This window comes from Dunckerocampus dactyliophorus, chromosome 4 (genome assembly GCF_027744805.1).
Source record: "Dunckerocampus dactyliophorus isolate RoL2022-P2 chromosome 4, RoL_Ddac_1.1, whole genome shotgun sequence".
Lineage (NCBI taxonomy): Eukaryota > Metazoa > Chordata > Actinopteri > Syngnathiformes > Syngnathidae > Dunckerocampus > Dunckerocampus dactyliophorus.
In genome coordinates, this window is record NC_072822.1 from 31510204 (window position 1) to 31534782 (window position 24579).

Below are 24579 nucleotides of genomic sequence, written 5' to 3' on the forward strand. Positions count from 1 at the left end.
TTCCGATAGTGTTTATGACAGTAGGCTTTCCTAAATGAAGTCAATCTTAGAAACAGTCACACTCTTTTTAAATAAAAAAGCTCCATCCGTATAATTGGCTTCCTGCTTGTTCATCGTTTCCCCATTTGGCGGACGGTAGTGTCATCTGAAGTTGGTTGGATCTGATCAAGTTTGGATGTTGCTCTTCAAAATGAGGATTGTCGTGTAGATGTGATTTTATACCGAATGATGTGTTTGATTTGTTGATGGTGGAGGAATTCATCTCTCCCAACCCGGTGCTCCTGGATCGATGTGTGAAACGATATCAATGTGTTCTTTTCAGACAAGTGGAGAAGGTGAGTGATTCCCTTTTGGTGCCACATGGGTGTGTATTCACACAGTTATTGATGAATGAGTGATTTTTATCATTTGCCACCAGGCTGGCACTCACTTATTATTTCATTAACTGAGGTAAAAAGAGGGAGATCTGCAACAGGCGTGTTCTCGCATCAACTCTTTGAATCATTTCTTCTTTCTGTTTGACTTGGAAAATAGATGCTCTGATATTTTTATGAACGACTCTTTCCACATGTTTTATTTCACTGCACAGTCCTTTCAGACTCAACTCACCTTTATGCTCCCGGGTGAGACGCACTGCGTACGCTAGCCTAACTTGCTCATCCAATCAGCAGTCGGTACGTCTCGATGCATTCACGGACTTGCAGTGAGTCAGATATTTCACATTCTTTTCAAAAATGCACATTTAGTCTACTTCCGCAGCGGTCGGTGAAGGGCCGCAACAAGGACACTAAAGAGCCACGTGCAGCTCCGGGGCTGCGGGTTGCTGACCCCTGGTCTAACGGATAATGTAGCTTGCGTGTCGCCTGTAATGTTTCAGTGTGTGTTTGAATGACACCTGCTTTGGTTCTCATCGGAGGCACAGGGAAAACAATCTGTATTGTAGTAGATGACTCACACGATACAAACCTTCTGCTACGTGGTGACTCACTTTGAATGGCTGGATCACATGTTGATCACGTGTAAATTGCCCTACATGGACATCCCAGTCTTACACTACGACATAAAGTATTCCTAAAGATGTTGTTTCTCCCATATTTGTATGCACTCTACCGATGTGTTATTGTTGGATATGCTAACCAAATACACACCTATGCTTTTCAGTCCATTTTAATTCATTTGTGAAGACAAAAATGACATTTTTCTGGTAAAATATGGCTGTTTGAAAGATTTCTACACACCGGGATGCGTCCAGGCGGCATGTCACGTATTGAGTGCCTTCAGTGTTGGTGTAAACATTGCCCCCTCCCTCTGGTTTCGTCTTCTTTGCTTGCGAACTGAATGTTGTGAGGAGCAACGCCAACACTCTACCCCACTTTCAGACTGGCACGTAGGGAGCAAAACACGGTTCCTTTTCATTTTACGTGAGCAGGTGCTCGGCAGTACCGGCGGAATCGGGTCTGTGCCTACAAAAGTATGGTGCATATCAGTCCATAGACGACAACACCCTGGACTGCTCACCATGATTCACAGAGGACATCCTGTGTGTTCTCATGTGTCTGTGCAAAGAGGAAGTCAGAGCAAACGTGTGGCCACACACTGAGCAGCTCATGGGTTTGTCTTCTGCGTGTGTCCTCATATGGGATACCAGCTTTTCTTTTTTGGTGAACATTTGGCCGCAGTCTGAGCAACTGAAATAGGTTCCTCGTGAGTGTGTCCTCATGTGTCTCGCCATTGATGTCTGCTTAGAGAAAGTTTTATCACAACATGAGCAACTAAAAGGTCCGTCTACTGAGTGTGTTCTCATGTGTACCCGCAAGGTTGCCTTATGAGAGAAGCTTTTATCGCAACATGAGCAACTAAAAGGTCTTTCTCCCGTGTGGGTTCTCATATGCAATTTTAAAATATAGACACAAGAAAATGCATTGCCACAAAGTGTGCAACTGTATGGTCTTTCTCCTGTGTGTGTTCTCATATGACGTACCATATTGTCTTTTATAGTGAAGCTTTTATCGCAGAATGAGCAACTAAAAGGTTTTTCTCCCGTGTGCGTTCTCATGTGTGTCTTTAAAGACGATGGCTGCGAAAATGCATCGCCACAAACTGAGCAACTGAAAGGTCTTTCTCCTGTGTGTGTTCTCATGTGTTGCGTCATGTAACACTTTAAAAAGCTTTTAGCACAAACTGAGCAGGTGAAACGTTTTCTACCCGTCTTCTTTTCAGAGCATGCAGAGTGTCTGTTAGCCCTCGTGTCACCTTCACAGCCCGTTTTGCTGCTCCAACCTTGTTGGGTGTCGTCCCTGTCTTCATCCTCAGGAGAGTGTGACGTAGTGTCGTCACTATCTGATAGCGGAGCTAAGAGCTGGACTGCTCGTGATCCTCCACGGTGGTCTCCATCAGCTTCTGTTAGCATGTGTTGTTGTGAGCTGCCGCTCGGAGGCTCCGCCCCTCTGTTCTCCTCACTTGGACTGTGATGAAGCTGTGAGTCTTCACACTTCCCAGAGACACCAGTCAGTGGCAACTTGGTGAGATCAGCCTCCTCCTTCCTTAGAAGACGCTCTCCCTCCTGAGCGATCCAGAGTTCCTCCTCTTCTTCTTTCACGTTGGGGGATTGTGGCTCCTCTTCCTCTTTAACATGGGGGGGCTGTGGATCCTCCTGCTTCAAAGTGGAGATCACTCCCTGTGGCTGATGGGGACGTTCTTCTTGACAACCAATCAGCTGATAGACATCTGCGGGACAAGGACGAATGATTGTGGAAAATGATCATTGGTTTAACACGTTTGTATTCAAGTTAGCTAAGCTAACTAGCTCAAGTCAACTAGCAACAGACACGGGAGCAGAAGTGTAACCTCTTGCAGAATGTCTAACTTTGTATGGATCACTCATGTTGTCTCAAAGAAGACCATTAGAAACAAAAGACACCAGCTTCATCCTGAATGAGCATCTGACAAAACAACTCTGACACTGCCAACAAAGCACACGACTTGAGGAAGCAGGGGAAAATTGAGGGCACCTGAAGCACCTTCAAGTTAAATGGAGGACCAGCAGCAAGAGTAACTGTTGTCAAAGACATCAAGGATCTGGATAACTATTAAAGAGCATATCATCTCCACAACTAGGAAAATACACACAACACAAACGGAAGCTGGTTACTTCAATAAATGAGGCATTTACCTACAGTACCTATCACCTATTTCATGTTCATCTGTTTAACACGCAACTTATTATATTCAACATACTATCATGCTTATGTCACATTTACTCCTGTAGTTACTATTTATTCTTCATTCCTTGTAATCATTTTAGCAGAGGTCGCCAACCCATCCATCGTGATCGACCAGTTCATCTCTGGGACTTCAACAGTCAATCGCTGGTGTAAATTCCCTACTTAAACATTTACATTCAGTCAAGGCACTGTTCAGGGCGGACTTCATATTTGTTTTAACGCCAGGCTCCTTGCAGGCCAGGTTGGAGGTAGACCTTGCAAGGTCGCCTAGTAAAATTAAATAATCTTATTTGGCGACAGCAGAAAGGACATTTCTGCGCAAATACAAATTGACGGCGTGGACGTTGACGGGGTGAACGAAAGCTCATTTCCGGGGATTCATAGTAGATGATAATACGGGCAGGAAACCTCACATTTATAATGTACAACGTGAAGTGTTAAGGAATACCTCAGCACTGAATAAAGCTACATTGGTGCTGGTCCAAACATCACTCTGTTGTTCTGTGGTGTCGCCACATCTAACTTATTGTGTGGAGATACGGGGAAATAACGAGAAAAGTACACTTCACTCGCTAAATGTGCTACAAAAAAAGACCAGTTGGGATCATCCGTGATGGAGAACAAAGAAACCGTTACCATAACCACAGGTGCACCGTCCAGACCTTGGGCTCCAAAAGGTGGGTGACTGCCGCTTTAGAGCTTTATATCTATTTTATTTCTTTTATTTATTTACCTATTTATCAAACATTGTATTAGCAGTGATCTGGCTAGTCTCACTTGGACTGTGATGAAGCTCCGAGGACTCAGGTGGTTTGTCTTCATGGTCTTCGGTCTTCACAGAGACACCAGTCAGTGGCAACTTGGCGAGATCAGCCTCCTCCGGCGCGAGAAGACACCGACCCTCTTGAGTGGTCCATAGTTCCTCCTCTTCCTCTTTAATGTGGGGGGGCTGTGGATCTTCCAGCTTCAACGTGGAGCTCCCCCCCTGTGGCTGGGGGGGACGTTCTTCTTGATGACCGATTAGCTGCTGGACGTCTGCGAGACACAAAGTACTTTTAGTCGTGCTGCCAAGAGATTGGAAAAAAACAGAGATTAATTGTGTGATCTGTAATTAATTGATCTAATTAGTGGGGGGGTTTTAATCTCACCTAAAAATTGCTAAAAAAGCCTTCACCTTGAGGTATTTTCATTTCTATTCCGGAGGCAGCTCAACAGATTGATCGTAAAAGTGGCTTTATAACGTCATTTATTGTTTTGAATAAAACTTCAACAGAGGAAGTCCGAGACATTTACACTCCGCTGTATTTCACACAAGTCCCAAGTGCTGCCTGCAATCTTTAGTTTCGAACCCCGGATTGGGGGGGGGGGGAAATATTGCTGTGTTCTTTTGTCTCAAAATACAGCGGTGCCTTGGTTAACGTCATTCATCTGTTCCAGAAGGTCCAACTCAAACCAAAACAGACTCTAACCAAAGCTAATTTTCTTGTAGAAACTAAAGTAAATACAATTAATCCATTCCAGGCACCCAAAAATGTTAACACAAAAGACATTTTATCGACAATAATCATGGTTTTACATGCAGAAAACGATGCAAAAATAACTACAAATGAAAAATGGACAAGTGAACATTGAACAATACTTTTATCCAGTTGTGTGTGGAAAAAACCCACAAAAACCTTCAATTAACAAAGTAACACAGTATAAACCCATCCTGCTGCAACCACAATTTGCTAAAACAAAAAATATATCAAACTAAACATCGACCAATAAACGCGTACCTTACCGTTTCATATAGAAAATGGAAAAAAAAAACAATGCTGGCGGCATTTTCGTTGCACCAAGTGTGCTGGCAAGGATGCCTTCTAACAGGGGCGAACATTACGTCGATCGCGAGCTACCGGTAGACCGCCAGCGTAGCTTGGTTCGATCGGGTAAACGTCACTTTGTAGATGCAATCGATTCAACGCAAGTGCAGAACGCGTCCGCATCCGGTCGGCCCATTTTTCGGCATGCGTAATCTACGCCATCCGTCCATCTATTTCACCGCAGCAAACAACGTACGCCTCCCACCTCCACTCCCAAAAACGTGATTAAAATAGATATAAATGTTTTTTATTAAATCATATCCAAGTGGACAATTAATAAGGCCTCTTTTCTTTGTTCCATAAATGATGTTACATTTTTGTTTGCCACTGAAACACACAAAACACACACATCAGCATCAGCCGGGAAGATATGTTTGGATGGATGGTGGTTCTACATTTAGGAAAAAAAACTCCAGCTCCAGGTGTCAAACTCAAGGCCCGGGGGCCGGATTTGGCCCGCCATATCATTTTATGTGGCCCACGAAAGCCTTGAAATAATGCATGTAAAAAGGACACTTCTTTTAATAATATTTAAAAAATATAAAAAAAATATCTTTACTTTGTTAAGCTTTATTTTTCATGACTATACTTTTATACTATTGTAAAATTATATTTACATTATTGTATTTTTATATGTATGCTATATTTTTTATGAACTTTATATAAATGTATTTAAATAAGTACAAATTACAAAAATTACAATAATAAAATTATATATTAAAGTAAAAACAAAATTAATATTACTAACAAAAAAACTTATAAATATATATTTTTTTAATTCAAATTCAATTCAAAAATTTAAATTCGGGTTAATGTTTCCACTGAAATATCACTGCATCTTACGCGTTTTATTCTATTTATTTAAGCATTACAGATAACCGGATATGACGTTGACGTCTGCGCTGCGTGTGTTGCGTAAGTTATTACGCAGCTCAGTCTTGGTGGACGTCATGCGACGACAGAAACATCCGCTTGCTAACCAAGTCTTTTAATAAGAGTCACTCATAAAATAGCCTCCCAACATATTACATATATTAAGTGTGGTTCTTGACCATTTATGTTCATATATTAAAAAACATAAAAGCCACAGCACGTGACGTCGCATAAGCTGTGTCGTAACAATTTGCAAAAGGAGAAAAGTAGTCCGCGCGCGTGCGCGGCACGGATTTCGTTCCGGGTACGTATTGCGTCTTGGCAACGAGCAGCAGTCTGATGCTGGCCTCCAAATCCTTCAGTAGAAAGATGTCAGCAAGCCGAACGTTCTCTTTACACACCGCAGAGCCCCCGAATCATTATTCTCTTTACGCAATACGTTGTTTTGCTCTTCCCGTTTTTGCATGTTTGGATCTCATTTTATCGACAATAATCATGGTTTTACATGCAGAAAACGATGCAAAAATAACTACAAATTACAAAATGGACTCTTTCGACTTGAACTCAGCTGCCTTCGCCAAGCTAACGATCCTGGCGGGTCTTTGTTGGACTTGCTCGGCATGGTCGGCTAACTTCTCATCAACTCCCTTTTCAGGGTTTAAGAAAAAAGACGTTGTTGCAAACTTCAGCTCGCTCACCGCCATCTGCAGTTGGGTTTTTTTTCGTTGATGAATTGCTGGGAGTCGGTGGCGCTGGTCTTCCACCTTCTCTTGGACTGGACGTCGCCATGTTAGCTTAGCAGTGGTCCATCTTCTATCACGTCTTCAGTCTTCACGTCAGATAGCACTCCGATGCTCCTCACTCAACCCCCGCTTGGCGGTCTTTTACAAAAGACGAATCGTTGAGGTATTCGTTGCTGTATTTGCTGTTAATCTATGTAACTGTTGTATCGTGCAGTTTAAACTTCTATCGGAAAGCCACAGACGGCCTTCTCCTCCTTCTTCTGTTAATTCTTTCTTCTTTTGTTTATGGCGGGTCGCAACCAACGTTTAGCTGCATACCGCCACCCAGTGCACCGGAGTGCGTATCCTTAGAGCTTAGTACTTCCGGTTGGTCTCTGACTTACTGAGGGGAGAAAAGAAAAACCTCAAGTATTAACACACTATCGCATTAGAACCTGCTTCCATTCTTTCGTGTTGTCTGCTTTTCCTAAGAGTCCCTTTAAATTCCAGCCCCTACCGATATTGTTTCTCATCACATTCTCTGCTACCTCACGTGTTACCTACTAAATACAGTGTGCCCCAGGCCGTGAATACACCTCCTCCTCTCTCTGACATTTCCCTTGATAGTCCTCCACCTTAGCTGATGTTGTATAAGTGTCTCCCTTTCCTTCCGGAATCCCACCGTTTCTGCCAGGACACCCTGTTGTTTATTGGCGGGTGGCAGACGGGCGCTCTCTACAGGCGGATCCTCGCGCCCACATGCTGCTCAGACGTCATCAATTGTCCACCACGTAAGCAAACCAAACAGAGCATTGTGGGGGCATGAGGAGGGTTCATTATACGGTTTTAAAAAAAAGTAAATTACAAAATAAAACATATTGCATTCTTCACACTATATTATATTAATTATGTCGCAGACCAAGAGTCTCAATCATGTTATTTCACTACAAGAATATGAAAGCCAAAGATGAAGGTATAAGATATAGTTTTTGTAAAGAAAAACTACGAGTGTAAATGTGTACAAAATAAATAAATAATGGGGTGGGGGGGCTACCTCTGCTACCTCCAGCTCTGTCTCCTGTCTTTTCCTCATTGACACTGTCTCTAGACCGAACAACATCGCTGGTCTCACCACAGTTTTGTACACCTTATGTACACCTTGTGTGGATTCTCATATGTACTTTTAAAATTGAGAGCCAAAATGCAGAGCCACACACTGCACAACTGTAAGGTCTTTCTCCTAAATGTTTAGTCATTTGACGCACCATGTTATCTTCTATAGTGAAGCTTCTACCACAGTATGAGCAACTTTTCTCCCGTGTGCGTTCTCATGTGTTGCGTCAAATTATGCTTAAAAAAAAAAAGCTTTTGGCACAAACTGAGCAGGTAAAACGTTTTTTGCCGGTCTTTTCTGAGCATTCAGAGTGTTTATTGTCGTCAGGTGAGTTGTCTTCAGTCTTCCCGGAGACACCAGTCAGTGGCAACTTGGTGACATCAGCCTCCTCCTTCCTTAGAAGACGCTCTCCCTCCTGAGATCCAGAGTTCCTCCTCTTCTTCTTCTTTCACGTTGGGGGATTGTGACTCCTCCTCTTCCTCGTTCACGTGGAGGGCTGTGGATCCTCCTGCTTCAAAGTGGAGATCCCCCCCTGTGGCTGACAGGGACGTTCTTCTTGATGACCAATCAGCTGATGGACATCTACAGGACAAGGATGAATGATTGTGAAATATGATCATTGGTTTAACACGTTTGTATTCAAGTTAGCTAAGCTAACTAGCTCAAGTAAACTAGCAACAGACACGGGAGCAGAAGTACAACCTCTTGGAGAATGTCTAACTTTATATGGATCACTCATGTTGTCTCAAAAGAAATCTATTGATCATTTGTCTACAAAGAATGTCGAGTCACGTCTTGGTAACCGGAAAGGATGTTCCAGGAAACAGCTCTGTTCTCCCTACCGGAGTTTTGAACTATTTGGAGGCTTTCCTGACTGCACACCATAATCCCAAGAACAGGATAGCTTGCTGACACTGTGGTGAGGAACAGAGTCGTTGAAATAAACCACTTACAAGTGCCGTCACCGCTACAAAAGCCGAGCTGAGGTTTGCTAACTAAATTCAAAGCGGTTGCCGAACAACAATGCCACCGATCAGAACACACTAATGAACAATGTGATTGTGACGGGGCTCCGCATTACCACATCGATGCATGGATTTACTGTATGTTGCTACGATCCGACGACATCGATGTGTGTTTAGCAAGCTTCCATTCTGGACGGCATATATCGTTCTAACATCGTTTAAAAAGGTATTCAATCGATACTAGGAAATAAAGCACTGGATTTAAGCAGGGTGTGTTTTTAAGCGCTTTTAACGATAAAGCAATTCAGTCCATCTGTGACGTCATGGTCTTCCGGGTATGTGGTGGTCATGGGGGTTGCAGTGTTCCCGTGATTGGATTTTCCTTCTTTTGGTCCGTTCATTCAGTATTCATATTCATATTCAATTTATTTGAAACTCCTTTCAAGTGACATTTATGGCGACAGTATGCAAAGCCAAGACATAGCAGTGACGCTTAGTGATGTCATCATCCAGCACGGCGTGTGCAGATAAAAAAAATACGCTTATGCACGCAGAGGCAATAAATGGTGCACACTTGCCTGTGCCGGGGAGGAAGGAGGAGGGAGGAAAGGCATTTTTGTTGACCGCTTATTTGTTTGTCACACATTTACACTGGCGTTTCTTTTGTGTTCTTCTTTTGCATGGCCACGTTTCCTTACACTGCTGCACGCCATCTGCCATCACTTCACACGCAAAGTATCTGTTTGCTCTCCCGCTTTGGTCCCATCATTATCAAAAGGTATTATCATAAACCCACCACACCATAGTATCCTGTTCAGTGTCTCTGTTAAGCGCGTCATCAAGACGGAGGACTCATCCCGACCCTCAGCGACAAAAGGGACTTGCTAGTTGCTGCACCGTTCTTACAAACGGTTGCCCTGATTGGCACAAAAAAGCCATCGGCCTGAACAGGTGAGAAAGTGAAGATCCCACACCACATTGTCCACAATGTCCCTCACCTTCTGGGGCAAAGTGCAGGTTTGGATTGCAGTATTCAAAGTCAATCCATCATTGAAAGCTATACCAACCTCTGTTCATCCCCATTTTCTATTGCAGGTATTTATTTCACAGGTTGACTTTTTGGCTAAAAAGTTACTGAACCCAATTAATCTTACTGAATCGTATCGTTGAACCAAAATCGTATCGGCAACCACGAATGGTGATATGAATGGAATGGTTCTTAAAACAAATCTGTATATGCCATAGAAACACAGATGTAGATTATTATTGAAGCACATGTTGACCACAATTGGTTTGAAAACGATTTCACATATAACTGCGCTTTATTTTGATAAGCGTGCGCCGCAATCATAACCCTTGACTCTGAATTCATACCGTTTATACAGATTTCTACAACTAAAACATCGAAATGATGTTATTTTTTTGATTGTGTTACTTTGAAGTAAAAACTATATTATTGAACAATTAATGTGCTAGTTTTACTCTACAACAGGTATGAAACAACATTTAGATTTGCGTCATATAGAAGAAAAGATGGACCTTTTGTACTAATCACACAGTACTATTGGACTAAATATGTCGGCTAACAACTCCTCCCTGAGCTACCACCTTATCGTGGTGGAGGAGTTTGCGTGTCCCGCTGATCCTAGGAGCTAAGTTGTCAGGGGTTTCTATGCCCCTGGTAGGGTCACCCACGACAAACAGGTCCTAGGTGAGGGACCAGACAAAGAGTAGCTCAATAGACCTCTATGATGACAAAAAACATTGGACCACGTTTTCCCTTGCCCGGACGCGGGTCACTGGGGCCCCCCTCTGGAGCCAGGCCTGGAGGAGGGGCACGATGGCGAGCGTCTGGTGGCCGGGCCTACGCCCATGGAGCCCGGCCGGGCACAGCCCGGAGAGACGACATGTGTCCCTCCAATGAGCTCACCACTCATGGGAGGGGCCAAAGGGGTCAGGTGCAGAGTGAGCTGGGTGGCAGCCGAAGGCGGGGACCTTGGCGGTCCGATCCTCAGCTACAGAAACTAGCTCTAGGGACATGGAATGTCACCTCTCTGGTAGGGAAAGAGCCTCAGCTGGTGCGTGAGGTTGAGAAGTTCCGGCTAGATATAGTTGGATTCACCTCAACGCACAGCAAGGGCTCTGGAACCAGTCCTCTTGAGAGGGGTTGGACCTTGTTCCACTCTGGCGTTGCCAGCAGTGAGAGGCGACGGGCAGGGATGGCAATTCTTGTTGTGCCCAGGCTTGTAGCCTGCATGTTGGAGTTTAACCCGGTGAACGAGAGGGTAGTTTCCCTCCATCTTCGAGTGGGGGGACAGGTCCTGACTGTTGTTTGTGCTTATGCGCCAAACAGCAGTTCAGAATACCCACCCTTTTTGGAGTCTCTAAAGGGAGTACTGGAGTGTGCTCCCTCAGGCGATTCCCTTGTTCTGCTGGGGGACTTCAACGCTCACGTTGGCAGCAACAGTGAGAACTGGAGAGGCGTGATTGGGAGGAACGGCCCCCCTGATCTGAACCCGAGCGGTGCTTTGTTATTGGACTTCTGTGCTCGTCACAGATTGTCGATAACAAACACAGTGCTCAAGCATCAGGGTGTCCACATGTGCACTTGGCACCAGGAGACCCTAGGCCGCACTTCCATGATTGACTTTGTGGTCGTATCATCGGACTTGCGGCCTTATGTTTTGGACACTCGGGTAAAGAGAGGGGCGGAGCTGTCAACTGATCACCACCTGGTGGTAAGTTGGCTCCGATGGTGGGGGATGATGCCGGTCAGACCTGGCAGGCCCAAACGTATTGTGAGGGTCTGGCAACAACTGGCAGAGTCCCCTGTCAGAAGGAGTTTCAACTCCCACCTCCGGGAGAGCTTCGAGCATGTTCCAAGGGAGGTGGCGGACATTGAGTCTGAATGGGCCATGTTCCGTGCCTCTATTGTCGAGGCAGCTGATCGGAGCTGTGGCCGTAAGGTGGTAGGTGCCTGTCGTGGCGGTAATCCCAGAACCCGTTGGTGGACACAGTGGTGAGGGATGCCGTCAAGATGAAGAAGGAGTCCTATCGGGCCTTTTTGGCTCATGGGACTCCGGAAGCAGCTGACAGGTATCGGCAGGCCAAGCGGTCTGCGGCTCTGGCAGTCCCTGAGGCAAAAACTCGGACATGGGAGGAGTTCGGAGAAGCCATGGAGAACGACTTCCGGACAGCTTCGAAGAGATTCTGGACCACCATTCAGCGTCTCAGGAGGGGGAAGCAGTGCACAGTCAACACTGTGTATGTTGGGGATGGTGTGCTGCTGACCTCGACTCGGGATGTTGTGGATCGATGGAAAGAATACTTCAAAGACCTCCTCAATCCCACACATCTTCCTATGAGGAAGCAGAGCCTGGGGACTCCACGGTGGGCTCTCCTATCTCTTGGGGCTGAGGTTGCTGAGGTTGTCAAAAAGCTCCTCGGTGGCAGGGCCCCGGGGGTGGATGAGATCCGCCCAGAGTTCCTTAAGGCCATGGATGCTGTAGGCATGTCTTGGTAGACATGACTCTGCAGCATCGCGTGGACATCGGGGGCAGTACCTCTGGATTGGCAGACCGGGGTGGGGGTTCCCCTTTTTAAGAAGGGGGAATGGAGGGTGTGTTCCAACTATCGTGGAATCACACTCCTCAGCCTCCCTGGTAAGGTCTATTCAGGGGTTCTGCAGAGGAGGAGCCGTTGGATAGTTGAATCTTGGATTCAGGAGGAGCAGTGTGGTTTTCGTCCTGGTCGTGGAACTGTGGACCAGCTCTACACTCTCAGCAGGGTCCTTGAGGGTGCATGGGAGTTTGCCCAACCAGTGTACATGTGTTTTGAGGACTTGGAGAAGGCATTCGACCGTGTTCCTCGAGGAATTCTGTGGGAACTACTCCGGGAGTATGAGGTATCGGACCAGCTAATTCAGGCTGTTCGTTCCCTGTATGACCGGTGTCAGAGTTTGGTTCGCATTGCCGGCAGTAAGTCGGACCCGTTTCCAGTGAGGGTTGGACTCCGCCAGGGCTTCCCTTTGTCACCAATTCTGTTCATTATTTTTATGGACAGAATTTCTAGGCGCAGCCAAGGCGTTGAGGGGTTCCGGTTTGGTGGCTACAGGATTGAGTCTCTGCTTTTTGCAGATGATGTGGTCCTGCTGGCTTCATCAAGCTGTGAATTTCAACTTTCACTGGATCGGTTCGCAGCAGAGTGTGAAGCGGCCGGGATGAGAATCAGCACCTCAAAGTCCGAGTCCATGGTTCTCGTCCGGAAAAGGGTGGAATGCCATCTCCAGGTCGGGGATGAGATCCTGCCCCAAGTGGAGGAGTTTAGGTACCTTGGGGTCTTAGTCACGAGTGAGGGAAGGATGGAACGCGAGATCAGTAAGCGAATTGGTGCAGCATCTGCAGTGATGCGGACTCGACATCGGTCTGTTGTGGTGAAGAGAGAGCTAAGCCAAAAGGCAAAGCTCTCAATTTACCGGTCGGTCTACGTTCCTACCCTCACCTATGGTCATGAGCTTTGGGTAATGACCAAAACGACAAGATCGCGGGTACAAGCGGCCGAAATGAGTTTTCTCTGTAGGGTTGCTGGGCTCTCCCTTAGAGATACGGTGAGAAGCACTGTCATCCGGGAGAGACTCGGAGTAGAACCGCTACTCCTCCGCATTGAGAGGAGTCAGATGAGGTGGCTTGGGCATCTGGTCAGGATGCCTCCCGGACGCCTCCCTGGGAAGGTGTTCGGGGCAAGTCCGACCGATAGAAGGCCTCGGGGAAGACCCAGGACACGTTGGATAGACTATGTTTCCCAACTGTCCTGGGAACGCCTCGGATCCGCCGGGAGGAGCTGGATGACGTGGCCAGGGAGAGGAAAATCTGGGCCTCCCTGCTTAGGCTGTTGCTCCCGCGACCCGATCTCGGATAAGCGGTAGAAGATGGATGGATGTCGGCTAACAAAAAGCAACTTTGCCATTAAATGAACAGTTTTGCAATGTTCTCGGTTCATGTTGGGCTGGTTGACGAAAAACGTTAGAGACATAAGTTAATATGTGAATAAGTCATATGGAAGTGAATAAGTGGCGGCAGTCCAACGCAGCGCACCTCCACAGCTTCAGAAAGTCCTCGGGGAAACCCTGTAAATGAATGAGATCTTCTTTACAGAGCTCTGTCGTTATACATTCTAAGATGTTATTCTTTACCACTTTGTAGTTCAGATGTTTGTCCACGTACACAGCCACTCCTATGATGATGTAATCTGCAATTAATTGATCTAAGCAGTGTATTTTTCAATCTTGCCTAATATTTGCTGAGAAGAGCCTTCACCTCAAGGTATTTTCACTTAAATTCATGACATAATTCATGCGTTCATGACGAAACCCGTTCCAGAAGGTCCGACTCAACTCAAACCAAAACGGACTCAAACCAGAGCAAATTTTCCCACAGAAAATAATGGAAATCCATTGAATTAAAAATGTCCAATTAACCCAAAAATGTCAACACAAAAGACATTTTATAATACAATTATAATTTTACATGCAGAACATGATGCTAAACTGGTGACAAATGAATGGACAATTTGGCATTTAAGATCACTTTTACCTGGTTTTGTTAAGAAAAAACCACATCAATCAACAAAATAAAACACGTTATTCTGCTGCAAGCACAATTTGCAAAAATGTAAAAACTAAATATCAACGTTCTAGAACTAGTCAACATGTACCTTGCCATTTAATATTGAAAATGAAAAAAAAAAAAAAACAAGCCGCTGGCGGCAGTGACATCGTGGAAGTTGCTGTTGTTGCTCATGTTAGGGTTAAGTTTGGGAGTCTTCCAGACGCCCGACACTTCGGATGCAACACTATGTTTGACTCCACCTGCCGCAGACATGCTACGTTGAGTCTGAATGCTTATGTTTTGCAGTCAGAAGCAGAAATGAGTGTTATGGATGTCAAATGAGGCAGAAACAGCGAGTGTCACCCTCCATGCGCCGTGATGGCCTAAAATGTTTACGTCGCCACGATGGCGACGTAAACATACTGGATGGTATTTTGGATGCTAAACAAGCGGCCGAACGGCGAAGCCAAGGCAAAATTTTAGCAATAATTTTGGATGTTCACCAAAAAGTGCGCTAACCGGGGGCGGATGTTAACCGAGGCAGCGCCGTGATTGGGAAACCAAAATAAAATGACACTGAGGCACTGAACTCAGTATTGAACACTGAACTTGTTGCTTTTCCTCTGCTTCAGATAATATAAGATCAATAAAACAGAACCACCAGTCACAGCGCTGTAAGTTAGCACACCAAAAGTAATCACGTTACCATGGTAATAATCTGCCAAACATTGGACAGTAGTCATAATTAAGAGAAGGCGGGCTTTCCACGCGGCTATGGTCATGTTAGTAAGGTACGCTAACCTTCATCTCACTGATCTGCGCTCCGTTAACGTTACCCTGTCTCGGATCTTCCGCTCCATTCAGGAGGAGATGATGCAGACGTATGAGATGAGCTGTTGTGGTACGTAAGTGTTGCGTTACAAGCCACATTTCCTGTTTTCTTCATTTTGTTTTCCTTCTCATCCGCTGCCTTGCCGCTTTCTCTCGCCTCTTCAATCCCCCCGTGCCAATCCATCCGCTTCCTTCTTCGTCCTCTGCGTGGGTGGCACGAGCGTGTTGTCCTATTTTTGCACCCCTAAATTATACATAATCACGCATCAAGATTAAATTGTAATCACTTTCATTTTTCAACCCCATTCATTGCAATGCAGCCGCACATTTTCTGGATCTTAACCAGATCTTCTTTCTTTCTTTCTATATTGCCATTTAGTTTCCTCATGAATTTAAGCTTCTAATCATTTAGAGTTTGAATTCATTCATAATTATGAGGAATTGACTTTTAATAGATCAGCGAGCATATCCATCAGCTCTGTGACTTACACTCTCTTCTGGAAATGTGTTACAAAACAAAAATGAAAATGGTTAAAATTTGCTTTGGTGACTTTCGTGTTCTTTTATCTGTCACCCTGGAGAACTTCCGAAACCAATTTTTCCCAGCAAAAAGATTGTTGCTCTTAATTACCTCCAACCCTCTGCACGTTAATGTAGGGCAGTTTCCCAGCCTTTCTTGCTTGTTCAATTACCAGCAACAGTCTTTTCCTCGTCTCCAACTCCTTCTGTGGAAAGGACGCCACACGCCCGGACAAACCGGTGAGGAAGGCAGGCTGTGTCATCTGCACGGAGCTGGACAGCCCGACATCTGTGGCAGAACAAAGGAAACTGAGGAGGCTCCGTTCCATCCCGGACAACCAGCATCATCTCCCTACAGAAGAGCAGTTTCCGTGGCAGATTACTATCACCATCCTGGCCACTAGTAGACTCAGCAGATCATTTCTCTGGACTTAGTACCTTATTATGCATCTGTTGCGCATGAAGTTATTCGTATTCTATGCTCTTACAGTATCTCTCCTATCTTGCCTTGTTTTCTTTTTAAGTGATTGAGTTTGCTATGACATTTTTGGAAATGTGAATTTCTCTTGGAGATGAATAAAGTACTTACAGTATCTATCTTTCTGTCTATCTATGGAAGCCAAATGTTCTCTTTGCACACTGCAGAGCTCTGACTCCTCTGAATCTCTCCGTTTCTTCATGTTTTCATCTCTTTCGACTTGAACTCCGCTGACTTCGCCAAGCTAACGATCTTGGCGGGTCTTTGTTGGACTTGCTCGGCATGGTCGGCTAACTTCTCATCAACTCCCTTTTCAGGGTTTAAGAAAAAAAGACGTTGTTGGAAACTTTGGTTCGCTCACCGTTATCTGCAGTCTGGGTTTTTTTCTCCGTTGATGATTTGCTGGGAGTTGGTGGCGCTGGTTCTCTTCCACCTTCTCTTGGACTGGACGTCACCATCTTAGCTTAGCAGTGGTCCATCTTCTAAACATTTTCCGCAAGGTGGCTGAGTGGTTAGCACAGCTGAGTGGTTAGCACACAGGCCACACAGTCAGGAGATCGGGAAGATCAGGGTTTGAATCTCCGCTGGGCATTTTCTGTGTGGAGTTTGCATGTTCTCCCCGTGCTCCGGTACTCCGGTTTCCTCCCACATTCCAAAAAACAAGTATGATAGGTTAAAAGGTCTAATGTGAGTGTGAATGGTTGTTTGTCTATATGTGCGCTGCCATTGGCTGGCCACCAGTCCAAGGTGTACCCTGCCTCTCGCCGGAAGTCAGCTGGCATAGGCTCCAGCATAAGCGGCATAGAAAATGGATGGATGGTTAGTTAGGTCAGGTTGGTTGCTGTGAGGATGAATTTTTGGAGGAAACGCCAAGACTTTGTGTCACGGGAGAGTGCGGTAATGGCACGGCTCACCGTGGTCGGCCAAAAGCCGGAAACGTTGTAAAGATCTGGTCAAAAAAGCCGGCATCGAGGTGGTCACTTTTACGCTCGGCTCATTTCAAGGAAGGATGAAGATGAATAAGAGTTGGGGAAGTTTGCAGTGTTGCCAGAGAGCTGGGATACAAGATACAAGACAGAGAGCTGCGCAGAGCATAAACTACCCTCTACAACTTCTACGTTTGACAAGAAAAGCCGTCTACTTCTCCTGCGTAAAGTGATTTGTGTGAGAGCATGCTATTATATACTGTAGGTCGTAGACATCAGTTCTGCATAAAGCAAAGTTCCATTTCTCCGCCTCAGTTGCACGGCACACACACACATGCACATGCACACATTACACGCGTGCGCAGACAAGCTCCTCCCTCACTCCCTCTGTGCAACTGCAAAGGAACATGCAAGTTGTGAACATGCTTTTCATGATGATTCATGACTTACTGCAAATGTTTCACGGACATTTGACTCATCACAGACAATTACGTCATCAAGTCCATCAAGTCCGTTTGCATACACAATCCCTTGGTTCACTTGCAACATTGTGTCCTTCACGTTTTGTCGGAGTAATGACAACAAAGCCTGTCCTATTCTGTTGTAATTGCATCCTGGATAAGGTACAATGGTGTATATCTGCCCAAGTAAGACAACATCCTGGACTGCTCACCATGATTTGTCCATACAAAGGGGGACAAATGTAGAACCACAGACTGAGCAGCGAGAAGGTTTCTTCTCCCGTGTGTGTTTAGACATGTGATACCGTATTTGTGTTGTGTGTGCTCATGTGTCTCCACAAAGAGGAACTTAGAGCAAAAGCATCGCCACAGATCGAGCAGCTGAAATGTGTGTCTTCTGTGTGTGTCCTCATATGTGATACCAGATTTCGTTTCTCAGCAAAGATTTTGCCACAGTCAGAACAACTAAAATGGGTTTCTCCTGAGTGTTTTCTTATGTGTGACCTCATGTTTGCCTTGCGGGTGAATTTTTTATCACATTCTGGGCAATGAAATGGTTTTTCTCCAGTGTGCGTTCTCATGTGTGCCAGCATGGTTATCTTGTGAGAGAATTCCATATCACAAACTGAGCAACTGAAAGGTTTTTCTCCTGTGTGTGTTCTCATGTGTGATACCATATTTACCTTTTTTGCAAAGCTTTTGCCACAGCTTGAGCAACTAAAAGGTTTTTCTCCTGTGTGCGTTTTCATGTGTGATGGCAAATTTGACTTCTGAGAAAATCCTTGCCCACAAATCGAGCAGCTAAAAGGTTTTTCTCCTGTGTGCGTTCTCCTATGTCTATTTAAAGACGACCCACAAGAAAATGTGTCGCCACAAACGGGGCACCTGAAAGGTCTTTCTCCTGTGTGCGTTCTCATGTGTGATAGCATACGTGACTTCACAGAGAATCCTTGGCCACAAACTGAGCAACTCAAAGGTTTTTCTCCGGTGTGTGTTCTCATGTGTGATACCAAAGAGGACTTGTGAGCGAATCCTTGACCACAAACTGAGCAAGTGAAAGGTTTTTCTCTGGCGTGCGTCTGCACGTGTCGAGCTAAATAGCTCTTATAGAAAAAGCTTTTAGCACAAACTGAGCAGGTGAAACGTTTTTTACCGCTTTTCTTTCCAGAGCGTCTGGAGCGTTTGTCAGCGTGAGTCCTCATGTCACCTTCACAGTCTGGATCGCTGCTCAAAGCTTCTCGGGTGTCGTCCCCGTCTTCATCCTCAGGAGAGCATGACGTTGCGTCATCACTATCTGACAGCGGCGCTAAGAGCTTGTCTGCTTGTGATGCTCCACAGTGGTCTCCCTCAGCTTCTGTTGTCATGCGTTGTGGTGATCTGCCGCTTGGAGGCTCCGCCCCTCCGTTCTCGTCATTTGAACTGTAATGAAGCTGTGAGGACAGAGGTGGTTTGTCTTCATGCTCTTCAGTCTTCACAGAGACACCAGTCAGTGGGAACTTGCTGAGATCAGCCTCCTCATTCCCTACAAGACACTCTTCCTCCTGAGAGGCCCAGAGTTCCTCCTCTTCCTCTTTAACATGGGCAGGCTGGGGATCCTCCTGCTTCAATGTGGAGATCCCCCCCTGCGGCTGACGGGGATGTTTTTTTTGATGACCAACCAGCTGCTGGACGTCTGCAGGACAAGGAGGAATGATGATCACTGGTTTGTATTCAAGTTAGCTAAGCTAACTAGCTCAAGTCAACTGGCAACAAACACGGGAAAAAGCTCCCGACCTTTGCAAGCTCTTGGTTAATGTCTAACTGTATATGGGTAGCGTTGGGCATCGATGGGACTAACATTCAGATCTTCCTGACATCGTAACCGCAAACACCATCGAAGAAGAAAAGCCGAAAAGAAAAAGTGTCTCAAAGGTTTGGGTGGCACTTCGTAAAAACGAGCACCATCCGCAACACAATGATATCATGCAAAGGAGCGAGCACGACCAACATGATGAAACAGAAGTAACAGAGCGCCTGGGTCAGAATCCCGGAAGTCAAACAATAAATCACGTCTGTCTCGTGCCGATGTAAGCGAGAGTTTCAGGAAGATGTCGTGGAGGAGAGGTGCAAGTCAAGGACGGGCACCACGGCCATGGGATGCAAGTTTATTCGTGTGCACGCAGCACGTCTCATTTAGGAAGTCAAGAGACCTTCTCAACCCACACAAAAGGCTTCAAAATAAGAGCGCACCACATCCTGTTTAACTGCATAAGGGTGGCAGCAAACAAAGTATACTTGGTGCTAATACGATAGCTCAACTCATACATCCTGCTAAGGCTAGCCAGTGTATTTTTCATAGACACCTTCTACAAACTGTTTGATACTCTGATATTTATACACTGGCTGGAAACCGCTCCTTCACGGAGAAGTTCGGTCATTTCATCCAGAAAGAACTCTGCTTAGCGCCCCCACTTAAACCGTGCAAACTTTTATGACCCCGCCTCTTGGAAGCATGGGAATCGGGGCTCTTTCAGAACCCGGACTGAAATGAGGAATCAGAAGAAGAATCATTCAAATTCCAACGATGCCCAACCCCATATACGGGTCACCGACAGGGCTGTCCGACAATATCGGCCGCTGATAATTATCGGCTTGATATTGGTATAAACATGTGATATCGGCCAAAATATCTCAAAGACTGAAAGCCGATATGGAGCTTCTAGTGCCAATAGGGCCAATGTAGCTAACACAGAAGCCTATGAGGTGCAAGGCGTTCTTTATTTAGCAAGCAGAGCAACAACAGAGCTCACAACAAACTTACCAACTTCATACAAATCGCGGGGGGGGTTACCCGTCTACCAAAAGTGTGTGTGTGTGCGTGTGTGTGTGTGTGTACGAGTGTGTGCACACTGTGTTGTGTTTTACCACTTCTTCACATAAGTGAGTATTTTACGATACCTGCTGACGTTGTGCAAGTTCCGAGCGAAATATGGACGAGAGGCACATTTATTCATGCACCCAGCTCGTCTTAGCCATCAACAAACATTCTCAACACGCATAAATGACTTCCAGCCTTCAAAATAAGAGTGCTGTCCACCACATGCCGTCTCATTGTGTCAAGAAAATAAGCAAACATCTTACATGAATAAAGCCATTGGAATCACACCAGTGATGACGTCTTCCTTAACCACGAGCACGGACTTTACAGTTTGTTGGGGATTTTGGAGCCATGTGTGCAGACAATGACGTGCCAATATAGATGTATTGCATCGGTCAATATTTCATTAACTCACATTTTATTGACTGCCACACTCTGTGGCGCTAAAATAGGAAAAGGTAAAAATTGAATAAACGGAATTTAGGCAAAAATACACGGCCCAAAAAGCACATTTACAGGGAGAACGTAGAAATAAATCCTAAAAAAAATACTGAAATCACAATAGTTGAGTCAAAACAACAGCAAAAATAGAAAAAAAATGCTGTAATTTTAAAGAAAAAAAGTATAAATATTAAAGAGAACAAGTTCTAACGGGAAAAAAACTAGTTTTACGAGAATAAACTCATCATATTCCACAAAAAAAGAATGTCATTTTAGTAGCATCAAGTGGAAACATTAAAGATGTTTTTTAAAGAAACAAACTAATCAAAAAGTCAGCGGTATAAAAACATTGTAGTAGAGGTACAGGTTATCGCTCGTCCGCTCACGTGGACTGTGATGAAGCTGTGAGGACTCACGTGCTTTGTCTTCACGCTCTTCGGTCTTCACAGAGACACCGGTCAGCGGCAACTTGCTGCGATCAGCCTCCTCCCGCCTTTGAAGACCCTCATGAGTGATCCAGAGCTCCTCCTCTTCCTGGGGGTCTTCCAGCTTCAAAGCGGCGCTCCCCCCCTGTAGAGGACGTTCTTCTTGATGACCGATTAGCTGCTGGACGTCTGCGGGACAAAGTACTTTTAGTCGAGCTGTCAAGAGATTGAAAAAATTGAGAGATTAATGGGGGGGGGGGGTGACTGTATATCGCACATCCTGTTGTCTGACGTTTACGATCCGAAATGTGTGTACTACAAATCGGAGTGCTGTCCACATGAACACCTGAAAGTAGCAAAAAGGTAAACCAACTAGCTGTAGGCTAGCGGCTACCGATCGCGATGTGCGGATCAATACTGAAATATGCTCGAAAACCAATTCCCAGGTCAAAATACCGATTAGCGATGTTACGAGATGTGCCGAGGCTTCGAAGCGGGTGTCGAGTAATGGAGGGGGCGTTTCCGCAAAGCGCGTATCTAGGCCCGCTTCATTTAGGGGAGGAGCTGAAAATGATGACGTCTGAAGCTTCGCTGCCCGGCTGTACCACGTGACTACTTCGGGCAGTGGTTCAGATTTCGGTGCGAGGTTTGAAGGCAACACAAACCCCTCAGGCTCCGTTCAAAATGTGGCTTTTCGATGAGGAGTTGCAGTCATTTAGAGGTCATAGAGTTTGGATAGCATTTATCTACTTCGGAGATAGTTTGGAGAGAGATAGTTTGAAGATTTAGGAGAGTCAGGAGAGACTAGGCAAGAGGATGAAGCCAGTGAGGAAGAGGAGGAGTTCCCCTGTGTGGGAACACCTGGATTTGATAACTCCTAAAAAGGGAAGCTAAATGTAACATTATTCCTGACACACGAGGTTTGTTTACGGACAGCAGTATTTTCTATCTGTTTTATATTTTTTCAAAGGTGAAATGTTTGCGTTCAAAGCAGTTGGGGTCCAATCACAACACCTCATCCATGCTGAGGCACTACTGTGCCTTGCATGAGAAGAACTGGAGCTTCACCCAGCCAAGGTAAATCATTCCAGGCTATCAGCATTTTTCCATATTGACTGTTGTTTATCGTGTAAATAAAGATGCCTAACATGAACTTCATTCATTCTCTTTTAACCAGCCAGCAGAAAACAAGAGCTGGATGAAGCCCTCGTCTGCCCTCCAGTATTGAAGATGATGTTGGATTCAGGACATTCGTGTCCAAATTGGATCCAAGCTGTCACTAATAAGGTGACATGTGTGGTCACTGATGGGGTTCCCAATATGGTTGCCTGTGTGAGAGAGCTGAAGCTTCGGCACCATATTTGCATCGCGCACACACTCGACCTGCTTGTCTGCCTGCTTTAAAGGTTGGAGAGACAGACAGGACGCCACGAGCAGGAAGACATACACACACAGAGTGGCTCTCATGAGTCACATATCGTACTTTTATTCCAGCATGTATAAGAGCACAGACGACGGAAATCGCGGTAGGTCATCAGTCACCACAACAGTCTCAGTCATGGTGCACTACTAAAACCATCACGCAGCAACGCAGCAGATAGACTAGAACAGACAAGACACTACCGCTATTTGTGCAGGACAATAACCAACAACTATGTAGCTCAAACATGTAAAGAGCGTTTGCACCAAAACAGTGCCGCAAAGCACGCTGGGAAACAGGAAGTGCTACAATACTTTATTATCTCCAAGAGAAAGGAACTAAATGATTGAGATAAAGACTTGAGAAGTACTTTTCCTTCCGCCTAAATGCGCGTGGGTGCGAGACACAGCTGCTGTCTTGGGCGCGAAAAAAAAAAGGTCAAAACTCGTTAATGTTATCTCATTGTTTATATTACGCACATAAAGTGTGTTGAATTGTGAAATACAACATGTAAACATACCTTGAGCGTGTAGCACAGTGGAAGTCGTGCAAAGCTCCGGTTGTTGCTGTCGCTCGTTCTTCTCTCTTATTCGAGAAACTTCCTCCTCGCCCGACGCCATCCTTCTTTCAAACAGCCCAGAAATTTCTCTTTTCTTGTCAAATTGTCTCTTTTTTTAAATCGACAATTTCAAGCGTTTGACTGTTTTTCAATAAGACTACTTTGTCGTCACCGCCATCTGCTTCGGGTCGTCTGTCCGCTCTTCTTCTTTGGTTTTTCAGCAGCTACTCGGTGCATTACCGCCGCCTATTGGACTGGAGCATGGAACGGAAAAATGCAAATGTATTACAAAGTGTCTAAAAATGCCAATTTAAGGTTCACCAGAATGTTCTGTATACAGTACAACTCAACTACAAGAGGTTAAAATATGGTCACCCTTCCCATTGCTGGTGGAACCCGCACGTTCACACTGCCCGCTCCCGTACTCGAGTTCGTAGTGAGACACGAGAGCGCTGACCGCACGGCCAAAAGCCCGTACTGTCGACCGCGCGTTCAGCCAGCTCTTTTTAAGTTATTTTATTATTATTATTATTATTATTTTTATTAACGTACACTTGCATAGCCTCCGTTACACTAGCATGTAAAAGTCAATAAATATCCAATGTTAGAGTTCAACAAACAGCAAAATGTTTCAGATATATTTGCTGATTTGGCTTATCGGGTTCCCCTTGATCAGACGTTCATGCCAAAGAGAGGGCAAAAATGGATTATGTTTTAAAACACTTGAAAGGTAAAAACCTTTGTTGCTGGATCCTCAACTGAAGAAAACACGATTGTGTAATAGATTACATTTTGGCTGAAAGGACTCAAATCACTCGCCCGAAGTCAGCTGGGATAGGCTCCAGCATGCCCCCGCGACCCTAATGAGGAAGAAGCGGTATAGAAAATGGATGGATGGATGGACTCAAATCACTCTGTTACCCGGAATGTTATCCAGGAATGATTTCAAAGTAACCAGGATTCGATTCTCCGTTGGGCATTTCTGAGTGGAGTTTGCATGTTCTCCCCGTGTGTGTGGGGATTTTCTCCGGGTACTCCGGCTTCCTCCCACATCCAAAAACATGCATGTTAGGTTAATTGGAGACTCTAAATTGTCCATAGGTATGAATGTGAGTGTGAATGATTGTCTATACAGACCCTTTCCAAAAAATTAGAATATCATGGAAAAGTTGTTTAATTTCCATAATTCCATTCAAAAAGTTAAACTTTCATAGATTATAGATTCAGGGCCCACAATTTAAACGATTTCAAGTATTTATTTGTTTATTTTTACATAATTTGGGCTTCCAGCTC

At 45.2% G+C, this 24579-nt stretch overlaps 2 protein-coding genes across 9 annotated transcripts in view; both read right to left on the bottom strand.

Annotated features, from left to right (window-relative positions):
* The window catches only part of LOC129179199 (oocyte zinc finger protein XlCOF6-like), a 40939-nt gene that overhangs the window by 5664 nt on the left and 10696 nt on the right, over positions 1–24579 (bottom strand). The gene's annotated exons all lie outside the window — the stretch shown is intronic.
* LOC129179219 (zinc finger protein OZF-like) lies at positions 1160–23528 on the bottom strand. 8 transcript variants are annotated; one of them, XM_054772174.1, is made up of 6 exons: positions 23248–23528; positions 21299–21496; positions 18792–19256; positions 6661–8380; positions 4002–4259; positions 1160–2727 (listed from the first exon to the last, which is right to left on the bottom strand). In XM_054772174.1, exons 1-4 carry the CDS (start codon positions 23345–23347, stop codon positions 8283–8285), a joined length of 861 nt encoding a protein of 286 aa, XP_054628149.1. In that variant the 5' UTR covers positions 23348–23528; the 3' UTR covers positions 1160–2727; positions 4002–4259; positions 6661–8282. The 8 variants fall into 8 exon arrangements, with proteins under 8 accessions (XP_054628149.1, XP_054628148.1, XP_054628147.1 ...); XM_054772173.1 differs by having other exon boundaries at positions 18738–19256; XM_054772170.1 differs by lacking the exons at positions 1160–2727; positions 4002–4259 and having other exon boundaries at positions 8296–8380; positions 15893–19256.